Consider the following 14,403-nt stretch of genomic DNA (forward strand, 5'->3'; position numbering starts at 1 on the left):
AAGTACACAATTGTCATACTTGAGGAAAAGTATATATACACTTTTATTTGAGTGACTTTCTATTAAGGTAAGTCACCCAGTAAAACACTACTTGAGTAAAAGTCTAAAAGTACTTGGTTCTAAATATACTTAAAGTATCAAAAGTAATTGCTGAAATATACTTAAGTATAAATAATTTCAAATTCCTTCTTTTAAGCAAGCCGACGGCACCATTTTTTTATGTATGGCTAGCCAGGGGCATCCTGTCCTGCTAGGCATTCAAAATGTACTTTTGGGTGTCAGGTAAAATGTATGGATGTAAAAAAATGTAAAATGTATTATTTTCTTTAGGAATGTAGAAGTAAAATATGTCAAAAATATAAACAGTAAAGTACAGATAACACAAAAAACTACTTAAGTAGTACTTTAAAGTATTTTTACACCACTGCAATGCTGGGACAAACTAATGACAACAAGAGAAAAAGAGAGACCAAGTAGCATAGCCACAGAGTTAAACTACTTGTTTAAAATAAAACATGTGAATCGTTATGTTGGAGCACTGAGCACAAGCTAGGCAGAACGACTGAACAGCAACAGCACACTTCTAGTGTGTGAGCAGATGAGGGCAATCAAAAGGTTCTTGATATCACTAACTGGTGCGCTGTTTCATTAGTAGAGGGTCCGCACTCAAAAAGTTGATGCTATTTTATTAATTGATGAAAAGGACAAATATATTTTTGCTGTGAGCTGAGCAGCTCTACTAGTGGGTAGCAGGATTTCCACATCCCAAATGGCACCCATTTCCCTATATAGTGCACTACTTTTGACCATGACCCATAGGACTCCAGTCAAAAGTAGTGCACTATAAAAGGAATAAGGTGCCATTTGGGACACATCCTGTCTGTCTGTAGTGTGTAAGGGAGATCAGATGACTCAGTGACTGCAGGAAAACACAGAACAGAAAGAGTGAGAGTAGCCAAGTATCACTAAGTGAGCAATGGCAATAGGACAACAAGACGAAAGGAACAAGAGGAAGAATGACAAGATGGAGTGACAGACAGAGAAAGTTGTCCAGACAACTAGGGGAGAGAAGAGAGGGAAGGGGGAGAGGAGAGAAGGAGCCACTCTAGATGTGTCTGTGTAGCCTGTGATGCCATCTAATGGACAAAGGCTGCTACGGTATGCACCGGATGGCTCAGTAGGGAAACATTTCACGTCTGCTTATGAAACAAATTAGATTTTATTTTTATTTTTATCTAAATCCTCCCAAATAGCAACTGAGCAGTCAAGGCATTTTCAGAGTGTTACTTGATACTGGGGAAGAGCAGGGTAATTGACTAGACTAAGCTATAATTAAGTAGATGTGGTTTATGATAAGGTAAATAAAATTATCGTTATGAATCATTTAAATGCCTAAATAATGAGGGCACTAAATGAGCATGCACCAAAGTTGCAAAAAGCCGAGGAAAAAACAGCACCAGTTGAGTAAGGAACACTAATTAATCTAGCTAAATTAATCTTTAAGCATTTAAATTATGCAATAGAGTGGGGCTAAGACAGTGCCCTAAATTACTGGAGCACCACAGGAATCACATTCGATGCTGTTTATAAAGACATTTCTTTCATGCACAATAGTTCATCTTCCCAATTCTCCCCCAAAAATAACACAGATTTCATGGCAATCTGTAAAGTCTATTTCAAAGACAAGGGAATCTAATATATATTTATATATAAAATTATGGAGCTCAGAACCAAATCAAGGCTCAAGATAATTGCTGCGTAGTGTGGCATTCTTGTTTGGGGAAATTAAAACAGTTTCTCTCTATAAGATGAATTAGTCTGACATTAAAAAAGGGAGAGTGGCAGTTATAGGCTGAGCAGAACCACTGATCCACTGCATGGGTTTCAGTCAACATCTTACCCAGGGTGGGATAGATAAGATACAGATACAGTTTGCAGCAAAAATGATCAAATTAAGACACCTACACTTCGCAAAATAATGTTTTCAAGAGCTTGGCTCTGACAAAAGGTTCAGAGTTTGCCTTTGTTCTTCAGTTGTAAAAAGCGCTGGGTTTTCAATGCTTGCAAGATGAAAATGTTCACATAAAAAAGGCCTCTTCATTTGTGGACAGATCTGAAGCACCCCAAATAAATTGAAACCTGAATCCACTATATATGAAACAGGGAGAAATTTGGGATGCAAACTGCTGAAAGCATGGCTCACTGATGATCAACATCCTTCTCTCCCAGAATACTGAAAGTATTCAACAAGCACTGATGTGCTAGGCCTAAAATCACTAAATCATTCACTACTAACCTAGTTTTAGTCAACATATTGCTCCGTACTACTTGGAAAGCAAAAATACATGGTTCTCAATACAACATTTAACTTCATATTTGAGAGTCTATTCCATCCTTACACAGCAAACCATCATGTAGGGCTGGGAATTGCCAGGGATATGTATTGCGATTCTCACGATTCGATACAACACTGCGATTTGAAGTCTCAAATATATTGCTCATTATATGTCTGCTGCAGAGAGACAAGACAGTATGATAAAATTAGTTTTGATCAGTCAGCAAAATAAAAGTGCTGAAAACATGTTGGCTCACTATTTAAAAAGAAGATGCACAAACTATGAAGGAAAAATACAGGAGTTTTGGTGCAGGCACAGCAGACTTGCGGTAGCTAACTCTTCCTAGGGTATAAAAAAGTAAAGTAAAATATAATACTTTAGATCAATTGACATACACTGAACAGAAAAATAAAAATGCAACAATTTTACAGTTACAGTTCATAGAAGGAAATCAATTTAAAGAAATGAAATAGGTCCTAATCTATTGTTCATATGACTGGGCAGGGGTGCAGCCATGGGTGGGCTAAGAGCCACCCACTTGAGAGCCAGGCCCAACCAATCAGATTGAGTTTTTCCTCACACAAGGGCTTTATTAGACCCCCCCTCAGAAGATCCCGCAGGTGATGAAGCCGGATGTGGATGTCTTGGGCTGGCGTGGTTGAGGCCGGTTGGATGTACTGCAAAATTCTCTAAAACGATGTTGAAGGCAGCTTATTTTCAATTCTCTGGCAACAGCTCTGATGGACATTCCTGTAGTCAACATGCCAATTTCACACTCCCTCAAAACTTGAGACATCTGTGGCATTGTGTTGTGACAAAACTGCACATTTTAGAGTGGCCTTTTATAGTCCCCAGGACAAGGTGCACTTGTGTAATAATCATGCTGTTTAATCAGCTTCTTCATATACCACACCTGTCAGCGGGATAGATCTTGGCAAAGGAGAAATGCTCACTAACAGGGATGTAAACAAAGTTGTGCACATAATTTGAGCAAAATAAGCTGTGTGAAAATGTTGGGGATCGTTTATTTCAGATCATTAAAGATGGGACCAACACTTTACATGTTGCATATATTTTTTTGTTCAGTATAATATATCATGTAGTCTCATGTTCGGGTTGGGTCACTGCCATTAGTCAGAGACTAATGGCTGAGGTCAGAACTCATATCAACATCCTCTGAACTGTTCACCGGGCCTAACTGATGGATGCCTGCAAACCAACAGGAGCCCACTCGTCCTTGAGGACATGCATCATCCCATAGCAGCTAGGCGTTGCACTGGAAAACAAAACACTTAGGTTCGTTATCGCTGGCTGTCCATGTGACAAGTGACTGGCGTGTCTGCGTCCCAAATGAAACCCTATTACCTTTGTAGTACACTACTACATGTTCTGATCAAAAGTAGTACACTATATACAGTGGGGCAAAAAAAGTATTTAGTCAGCCACCAATTGTGCCTCTTAAAGAAGTAGTTACAGGTCTGTGAGAGCCAGAAATCTTGCTTGTTTGTAGGTGACCAAATACTTATTTTCCACCATAATTTGCAAATAAATGCATAAAAAAATCCTACAATGTGATTTTCTGGATTTGTTCTCTCATTTTGTCTGTCATAGTTGAAGTGTACCTATGATGAAAATTACAGGCCTCTCATCTTTTTAAGTGGGAGAACTTGCACAATTGGTGGCTGACTAAACTTTTTTGCCCCACTGTAGGTAATAGAGTGACATTTGAGACATCAGAGAAAATGAAGAAAGCTCACACAGCTCAGAGGGCAGGAAGTGGAACACCTGCGTTGTTGAAGTGAGCAGGCGGAAACATGGGAGATTCTTGCAAAGACGCTCCACTACATCCACTGCCATATTGGTAAACAAGCTAAATGGTTTCCACTTAGACAAATGGTAGAGAATTATCTTGAATAGGAAGCATGTAATACCACATTATGTTTGGGGAATGACCTCTGAAATGGCCAAATATCATTCAAATACCCATCTAGTAACAATTCTCTATAGCTCAGTCCATTAAATGTTTATAGGACAGGGTGTTTATCATACTGAAAAAAACTAATAATACCAAAACCGTTTCCAAGAAACGCCAGATCCAGTGACTTTGACAACAACCTTTCAAAGGGTAGTTGTGAGGGAGAGATAAAGCTGTAATCACAAATCACCACAACCCAGACACCCAATAAAGTGGCAGATATGAGCATATTTTGTTGACTTGCCACCCCTCTCTCCCTCCCGCTATGTAGTCACATTTCACTGCTCTCATTATGCAGATCAAGGCTTCTGATCCGCTCAAAAATAATTACAGCGGCCCAACCTTTTTTTCTAAGGCACAGGGAAGTGGAATTTGAGCATGTCAAGACGCACAGGACGTGCCAAAATATAAATTGAAATTGTTATTGGGTCTCCTTCAATTTCATTCCTCAGCCTTCTTTCATCTTATTTCCCTGGGGAGTGTGTGGCCGGTGTTGCTGTTGGAAGGTAAATAAAATAGCACCTTGGGTGAGAATCGATTGAATCTCCACTTTTGAGACATTTTTCCTTCAATTGTCTGACTGGGGGCCAGACATGGTCTGTTGTCAGAGTGGAGTGGGAGAAGAGGATGTTGAAGGAGGAGGGACAGATCAATCATGGTGCCAGAGAGCTGAGCTGACGGTTAAATAGGAGCAATGGCTGTCCCTTAATAACTTATGTTCATAACTGTGCACTCTCCTTAAACAATAGCATGGTATTCTTTCACTGTAATAGCTACTTTAAAACAGTGCAGTTCGATTAACAAGAATGTAAGCTTTCTGCCATTATCAGATATGTCTATGTCCTAGGAAATTCTCTTGTTACTTACAACCTGATGCTAATCGCATTAGCTCAACCATCCCGTGGAAGGGACACCGATCCCTGTGATCACCGTGCCTCCTCCATCCATTCACATCTAGCCGACTGCCTTTCCAACCCTGCTTCTACCCATTGAAATACAAGATCCCAATTTTATGCTTCTAGCCGGCCATTGACAAGACACTGCTTTGATATCAACTTAACTAAACTGCTGCCTAGCTTCCCAACTAGATATGGGATTGGAAAAGCGGAGTATTTATTTGGGAATATGGTACACAGTGAATAACATTATTTAAGTAATGAATAATGAGAATTATCAAGAGAACGCAAAGAAAATATGAATGCATGAGTCATAGTAACAGTTTTCCTATTGCTTTGCTAGAGCAGCCAATAGGGCGTTCTCAAGGGATAACACAGGAGGGGCCTGTTCCTCTGTGATAGTGTCTGCCATCTTAAACCACTGCATGTGCTACCAACTACCCCTTTCCCTAAATAACCACTAACACATAAAAAATTTGACTTGGACCTATATTCACTATATATTTGTTCCAATAAAATATAGGCTTTAGGTTTCACTACAAAATAGTTTTATTTGACCATTATTTAACCAGGTAGGCCAGTTGAGAACAAGTTCATTTACAACTGCGACCTGGCCAAGATAAAGCAAAGCAGTGTGACAAAAACAGAGTTAAACAAATGTACAGTCAATAACACAATAGAAAAGAAAAATATATGTACATATGTACAGTGTGTGCAAATGAGGAAGAGTAGAGAGGTAAAGGCAATAAATAGGCCATGGAGGCGAAAGTATTACAATTTAGCATTAATACTGGGGTGATAGATGTGCAGATGATGATGTGCAAGTAGAGATACTGGGGTACAAAAGAGCAAGAGGGTAAGTGATAATATGGGGATGAGGTAGTTGGGTGTGCCATTTACAGATTGGCTACAAATACAGGCTTTAGGGTTACTTCCAAATATCTTTTGAATTTAGTTATTGACATTGATATGAAATAAAAATATTTATGATCTGCCCCGTCAATGTGATCAAAACAAACGCTCCCATCACCACAATCAAGAACAAATTTGTGCACATGTCATTTGTGGCTTCTTTTGAAGGGCAGATAAGTAGAAAAAGGCATTTTCCACAGTTTAAGAATGGTTTGCAATCATATGTAAAGCTTCATTGAAGTAACCCCCCCCACATCTTCACTAACGGAGGTAGGCTAATCTAGATGATACAAGCCAGAGCACGCACCCCTCTCAGGGTTTGTGGGATCTGATATTTAACATTCAAATTCCTTTAGAATTCTCTCAACAGTGGAGCAGAGGATGTGAGAGATTCGTTCCAGGTCTTTTAAAACCAAAATATGACCCAATAGTGGCTCCATACATACCCAGGTTGTTCTTGTATAACACAGTCACAGAGGCTGTTAGAACCTAAAGCTATTTGGGTCGAGATGAGACAGACACTTACCAGCCCCGCAGCTTGTATGCCTCAGGGATGTCGGGGTTGACCATGACGGTGCTGCTGAACGAAGCAGATAGAGATCGGCCCCCATAGTCCGACAGCTTGGCCCCTTTGATGGCCAGGATGGGCTGCCCAGAGCCATCAAAGGTCTCTGCCTACAAATAGAACAGGTAGGTTGACTGAGGATACCAATGATATACACTTTATGTGCAAAACTACACAATTTAGTGGAGTCGGCTATTTCAGCCACACCCATTTCTGACTGGTGTATAAACTCGAGCACACAGCCATGCAATCTCCATAGACAAACATTGGCAGTAGAATGGCCGTACTGAAGAGCTCAATGCCACCTTTCCAACGAGTCAGTTCGTCAAATTTCAGTCCTGCTAGAGCTGCCCCAGTCAACTGTAAATGCTGTTATTGTGAAGCGGAAACATCTAGGAGCAACAACAGCTCAGGCGCGAAGTGGTAAGCCACAGAAGCTCACAGAACAGAACCACCGAGTGCTGAAGCGAGTAGTGCGTATAAATAGTCTCTCCTCACTTGCAACACTCACTATTGAGTTCCAAACTGCCTCTGGAAGCAACGTCAGCACAATAACTGTTCGTCAGAAGCTTCATGAAATGGGTTTCCATGGCCAAGCAGCTGCACACAAGCCTAAGATCACCATGCCCAATGCCAAGCGTCGGCTGGAGTGGTGTAAAGCCATTGAACTCGGGAGTAATGGAAATATAATCTCTGGAGTGATGAATCACACGCTTCACCATCTGGCAGTCCGACAGACTAATCTGTATTTGGCGGATACTAGGAGAACGCTACCAGCCCCAATAAATAGTGCCAACTGTAAAGTTTGGAGGAGGAAAAATGTTCTGGGGCCATTATGTTCTAGCAATGTTCCAACATCTAGTGGAAAGCCTTCCCAGAAGAGTGGAGGCTTTTATATCAGCACAGGGGGGACCAACTCCATATTAATGCCCATGATTTTGGAATGAGATGTTCGACAAGCAGGTGCTCACATATGTTTGGGTATGTAGTGTATCAGCACCAGGGGAGAAAAATTAAGTGAAAAAATATTCTTGCAATTGTGTATTTATTAAAGCTTATTGTTCTTTATAAACTATACATGTTGTGTACCTCTGCCAGTGCCCCCGGATAGGGGATATCTGCAGAACAAACAGAGGGAACAGTGTGCTGTAGCTTGTCAGAATGAAAGAATTGTGGCAAACTAAGCATTGCCCCACTGAGCCACGTATAAAATCAACTGCAGGAGTTGGGTTCCTTCATCACACTGTGACAGGGTATATTCTCAGTGACTTCAACCACATCAGCTTCTATTAAAACACACAGAGAGAGACAGAGAGAGCCCAGTGCTCAAATCTCCTCTCCCTCTTCAAACTGCTTAACAGACATTTCCAAACACCGGGAGGCACACGCCTCACAACACTTTTTCAATTAGGAGAGGTGTACTGTAGCCCTACCTGGGGCTCTGGCTGACAAGACACAGGGACACAAACTTAATGCAGGTGTGTACAGCACACAATGAAGGTGCTACAGCATGTCACCAGCATGAGAGAAAGTGACTTTCATCCTCTCTTTATCCAGCAGGACTGTCCCATTGTGTCCAGACGCATATAGACCATCTATGGCTGCGCTAGTGTCTGTCCCCCAGTCCTCACCTCCTCTCCCCACAGGGTGACCTCCACCAGTTTACCAGACTGGTCCATCAGGTTGAGTGTCCTCTTGGAGACCTCACGGTTGTTCTTGGTGTTGAGGCGGGTCACGTCGGACACGCTCTTGCACACGCCAATCACATCTGAAAAAAAAAACACAATCACGTCATTAGCACAGTCGACTCTGAGCAGCATTACCGTGGAGAACCAGACACGTGATCAATATTTATAATATGTACAGTGGGGCAAAAAAGTATTTAGTCAGCCACCAATTGTGCATGTTCTCCCACTTAACAAGATGAGGCCTGTAATTTTCATCAGGTACACTTCAACTATGACAAACAAAATGAGAAGGGAAAAAAATATCCAGAAAATCACATCGTAGGATTTTTAATGAATTTATTTGCAAATTATGGTGGAAAATAAGTATTTGGTCAATAACAAAAGTTAAACGCAATACTTTGTTATATACCCTTTGTTGGCAATGACAGAGGTCAAACGTTTTCTGTAAGTTTTCACAAGGTTTTCACACACTGTTGCTGGTATTTTGGCCCATTCCTCCAGATCAGTGATGTTTTGGGGCTGTTGCTGGGCAACACGGACTTTCAACTCCCTCCAAAGATTTTCTATGGGGTTGAGATCTGGAGACTGGCTAGGCCACTCCAGGACCTTGAAATGCCTCTTACGAAGCCACTCCTTCGTTCCCCGGGCGGTGTGTTTGGGATCATTGTCATGCTGAAAGACCCAGCCACGTTTCATCTTCAATGCCCTTGCTGATGGAAGGAGGTTTTCACTCAAAATCTCACGATACATGGCCCCATTCATTCTTTCCTTTACACGGATCAGTCGGCCTGGTCCCTTTGCAGAAAAACAGGCCCAAAGCATGATGTTTCCACCCCCATGCTTCACAGTATGGTGTTCTTTGGATGAAACTTTGCATTCTTTGTCCTCCAAACATGACGAGTTGAGTTTACACCAAAAAAATATTCTCCCAATCTTCTTCTGGATCATCCAAATGCTCTCTAGCAAACTTCAGACGGGCCTGGACATGTACTGGCTTAAGCAGGGGGACACGTCTGGCAGGGCAGGATTTGAGTCCCTGGCGGCGTAGTGTGTTACTGATGGTAGGCTTTGTTACTTTGGTCCCAGCTCTCTGCAGGTCATTCACTAGGTCCCCCCGTGTCGTTCTGGGATTTTTGATCACCGTTCTTGTGATCATTTTGACCCCACGGGGTGAGATCTTGCGTGGAGCCCCAGATCGAGGGAGATTATCAGTGGTCTTATTGGTCTTCCATTTCCTAATAATTGTGCCCACAGTTGATTTCTTCAAACCAAGCTGCTTACCTATTGCAGATTCAGTCTTCCCAGCCTGGTGCAGGTCTACAATTTTAATTGTGGTGTCCTTTGACAGCTCTTTGGTCTTGGCCATAGTGGAGTTTGGAGTGTGACTGTTTGAGGTTTGTGGACAGGTGTCTTTTATACTGATAACAAGTTCAAACAGGTGCCATTAATACAGGTAACGAGTAGAGAACAGAGAAGGCTCTTAAAGACGAAGTTATAGGCCTGTGAGAGCCAGAAATCTTGCTTGTTTGTAGGTGACCAAATACTTATTTTCTACCACAATTTGCAAATAAATTCATTAAAAATCCTACAATGTAATTTTCAGGATTTTTTTCTCTCATTTTGTCTGTCATAGTTGAAGTGTACCTATGATGAAAATTACAGGCCTCTCATCTTTTAAGTGGGAGAACTTGCACAATTGGTGGCTGACTAAATACTTTTTTGCCCCACTGTATGTGAAAATGTCCATAGATAGTTGAACATATTTTCAACACAGGTGACATCATGAGCACAGTAGACTATGGCCATGTTTGAGATGGAATTCTACTCATTTGCAGTCGGACACTGCTGACTAACTGATCTGAAAATCACTTTACGTCCTAAATACTTATTTTCATGGGGCCGCAGTTAGCCTAGTGGTTAAGAGTGTAGTGCACTACGTTTGACCAGGGCCCTCTGGTCAAACGTAGTGCACTATATAGGGAACAGGGTGTCATTTGGGAGCAACCTATACTCTGCCATCTTAACTCTTTCGTCCAGTCCTTGCTAGGTTACAACTGATTTAAGCATGCTTAAGAGGTCTTCAACATCGAGGTTGGCTGGGCCGACGCCTGCTGGTCCTGAAGAGAAATGACTAGACAGCTAGACGACAAGCTACAAGGAGTCTATTATATTACCATCATTACAATTTAGGATTAGTTCCAAATTGCATCCTATTTCCTGCACAGTGCACCACTTGACCGGCGCCATATAGGCCCTGATGAAAAGTAGTGCACTATATAGGGAATAGAGTGCCATTTGGGATGCAGACTATAGCTTATTACTAACTAATCTTACCAATTTTCTCCCTCCTCTCTGCCATAGGGCCCAAAGTCAATCTGCACCACAGGCCATTACTGTCATCAGCGTCATTAATGACTTTTATATCTGCTCTTAGAATTACCACAACCTCCCTAGAGCATCAATCTCCCCTACGCTGCCCTACCACTCTATTGAAGCTATCCCTATGATAGGATAATAATAATAAAGCTAAGTCTGTTATTAATGACAGTTATCATGCCCCGCCAATCCTGCCTGGACCACCCATCCCCTTTGCTCCTCCTTTGCTACACCTGCACCTTACCCAAAATGGTGTCCTTTTCTCGGGCCTGCAGGTCGGCGATGGAGACGAAGTTGCACTGCACCATGGGTACGTCCTGGGTGTCTTCACAGGGAATGATGGTGGACTCTCCATTCAGGGTCATCTCATAGTCATTCTTCAGGGATGAGTACTGCTTGTTGGCAATCTTCAGGGATCCCTTGGAGATGTAGAACACCTGGACATGGATCAAAGAAGGTTCAATTCTAAAATAGATCTGGACACATGATTCATTTCAGCTGAATACTGATGTAGGCAGTAAATAAAGCCTGGCAGAGGATCTGAAGCAGAGGATCCTGTAGCTACTGTCGTGTGACTCATTTTGGAGGGAATCATTCATCTTCGATTTGTATCATTATATCATATTATATCCAATTCAGCACATTGAGATTGATTACTCAGTTCACCAAAATCTGCAAGTGACAGACATATGGTGTATAAGCATCATTAATAGGAGGCAATTCCTCTCACCTTGCCAGTCTCGATGATGCTGTAGAATTTGTCCACCTCCTGGGTAAAGGCAGTCACTCTGATCTCTCCCTGCATCAACACACAACAGTCAGCTACGGACTAGCTCCACACGATCCAACACGAGAAACCCTTTTCGTTAGAATTTACTCACACTCTCATCCACAATCTCCATAGAGAACAGCTTGCCGTCCCCACGAGAGTTGCTCCAGGTTCGGATGCCGCTCTTGTTGGTGACACGGGCTCGGATGGTCCACCTGACAGAAAATAACCAATGTTAACGTAGTTGTTGGATGGAAATCTAGTCCTTGAAAAGACCTTGAACAACTATCTATGGAATAAATCACAGACACATCAGACCGTCATTATTCAGTTATGACTAAAGAGTATGGTACAACAGGATTATAATGACTCAAGAGACCATGTTGTTTGAGATGGTCATCAAAGTGATAGGTTGCATCCCAAAAGGCACCCTATTCCCTATATAGTGCACTACTTTAAAGTATCAACACACTCACTTTGACTGGTAGGGGTTGAGGCTGGCGATGGGCACAACTTTGGAGGATCCCCCAGGAGTGCTGGGCATGGCAGACGGAGGCATGCCCTTCTTCCCCACAAACGCTCTGCTGGGACCTTTGTTCATGGAGCCTTATGATAGATAGGGAAATTAAAAAGAGAACTGAGGCGTTATTGGTGCATATAGAGAGCAGTGATGGAGTGGCAAACTCAAAAGAATAGACATCTATAATTCATCAGAGCTGAGTTTCAAAAATCGAATTTCTTTGGATCACAACTCCTTGATCAATGTAATTATCTCACTTCATGAAAGTAGTCTCGCATCAAAGAAAAACGTAATCAGGAAGAGTAGTGGATTTATTGCGGTAGGTTTGGGATAGTAGGAGAGGAGACAACCCCCCCCCCAACTAAGTTGTGTGAGTATGAGATGTTTCTGTGAGAGAGATGATGATTCACATATCAGACTCAAAGCAGACAGAAGTGTGAAATAACAAACCAAAGCTGCTCTTCCCACAGGAAATTGGTGCATGAGGCCTGACTTTGAGGTTTCTCTGTCCGGACAAGCGCTAGCTGCACATTTGATTTGTGTGCGTCTCACACTTTGGATTACAGCTCAGAGTCCACTTTGCCAACCACCGCATTTCTAGTAATTAAGCCCCCAGATCCAGCAGCACAGCCACACAACTGAACAATAATAACTGTGCTGATGAGGATGCAGCCCACCATGACTACTTCAATTCCCTGACATCAGATTAGTGGGATGAATACCTATGACCTGGACCACAAGATGATATAAGCTCATGAAGCAGTAGTCTAAGAGTTCATCTGTCATGGTTCACAAAATGCCTTATGATACTGTAGGTTAGCACTAAGACAAGTTTCCTTTAGCCCTGCATATTTTCATGAAATAACTGGGCCAACACTTGTAATGTGCAATGATTAGAAATGGTTATTCAGTCACAAGAGATGAGTTTAGAATTAAGCATTCATTTAATTACCTGCACACTTTCGCTTAGACCTATTTAGGGAGAATTAGTAAAAATACATGCTAAATTAAAGTAGAATAACAAAACATGTATATTTTGGAATCAATGTCAGTAGCATATTATTGATAATTAGGCTACCCACCACGTACCATCTCATCATGGCATGATCACCATTTCATTTCAGTACTATTTATAACCAAGTGCTTACCTAATTACCTGACGAAAAGGGAACCGTCGAAAGAGCTGAAAACCATCAATACTACTGTATACTCAGATCACATCCAATTCAAAACCAAATTTACAGTCTGACTGACGAGCACATCTGGACTACTGGAAATAATAACCTGTGTGACGTACAGATGGTTCACCAGAAGCATTTCTCTAAGACCGATTTCACTGGCTTATTTTCAACAAAGAGACAGAATATAGACCTAATATTTTGTGCTTATCAGCATCACATGGGTCAACTACCATCTTAGTAAGATAAGTATAATGTTACAGATGACTGCATATACCCAAGAGGCAAATGTTAATTAGCTAAGCGTTCTGACAAAAACAGCAGCGGTCATATGTTCAGTAGATCTGAGGATTTTAAACAACATTTGTCCATTTTGCATAAATGCTGCCATCTACTGTAAACTGAAAGAAAATAGCCTATATTGAAATGTTTTGTAACCTTCCAAATCATTTTAAATAAATATATATAGCTGCAAAACATCAGGAATTTATCTTGAGAAAACGGTCCATTAATGACCCAACCTCTCAATTCAACTCCTGGTACATGATGTGAAAAGACAGCTTTAAAAGCAAAGTGAGTGATCAGGAGTTGTATACCATCAATTCCATTCTGGGGTTGCAGGGGGTGGACTGAGGGATTGGGGTCTGACTGTGGGGTTTTACTCTGACCTGCAAGGGAGATGAGGAAGTGAAAGGTCAAAACTCAAGGAAACTGCACATTCAACATGGTAGGCTATATCCATGTTTGGATTCAAACATTTGTTCAACTCCCCCTAAGCCGTATGATATGGTGATGGTTTGAAATGCAGTATGGGCTGAAGACTCACCTTCCACGTAAGGCTGGGGCTCTCCGATCTTCCCAGCCACCTCATCAGCAGACTTCACCACCTCCATGTCCAGTATGACCACAACACGCCTGAAAAGAAAAACAGATTAACAGCTGCTTCGTAAATAGCATTCCAAAGACTAAACACATGGTTGATAAATATACAGTTGAAGTCAGAAGTTTACATACACTTAGGTTGGAGTCATTAAAACCCGTTTTTCAACCACTCCACAAATTTCGTGTTAACAAAGTATAGTTTTGGCAAGTCGGTTAGGACATCTATTTTGTGCATAACACAAGTCACTTTTCCAACAATTGTGTAAATACAGATTATTTCACTGAATCACAATTTAAGTGGGTCAG

The 14,403-nt window shown here is 41.6% G+C and overlaps 1 protein-coding gene across 3 annotated transcripts in view; it reads right to left on the reverse strand.

The window, feature by feature from the left end:
* Positions 1-14,403, reverse strand: part of LOC123992728 (replication protein A 70 kDa DNA-binding subunit-like) — a 42,122-nt gene that overhangs the window by 23,586 nt on the left and 4,133 nt on the right. For 2 of the 3 annotated variants that reach the window (XM_046294189.1, XM_046294187.1), the window contains exons 5-12: positions 14,042-14,130; positions 13,812-13,883; positions 11,994-12,123; positions 11,630-11,732; positions 11,479-11,547; positions 10,993-11,185; positions 8,316-8,452; positions 6,646-6,794 (exon numbers count right to left, since the gene is read on the reverse strand). In XM_046294189.1, coding sequence (XP_046150145.1) covers positions 6,646-6,794; positions 8,316-8,452; positions 10,993-11,185; positions 11,479-11,547; positions 11,630-11,732; positions 11,994-12,123; positions 13,812-13,883; positions 14,042-14,130 — 942 coding nt within the window. The remainder of the gene's footprint in view (positions 1-6,645; positions 6,795-8,315; positions 8,453-10,992; positions 11,186-11,478; positions 11,548-11,629; positions 11,733-11,993; positions 12,124-13,811; positions 13,884-14,041; positions 14,131-14,403) is intronic. The other variant, XM_046294188.1, reaches the window with a different exon arrangement.

The sequence above is a fragment of the Oncorhynchus gorbuscha genome, linkage group LG13, assembly GCF_021184085.1.
Source record: "Oncorhynchus gorbuscha isolate QuinsamMale2020 ecotype Even-year linkage group LG13, OgorEven_v1.0, whole genome shotgun sequence".
NCBI lineage: Eukaryota > Metazoa > Chordata > Actinopteri > Salmoniformes > Salmonidae > Oncorhynchus > Oncorhynchus gorbuscha.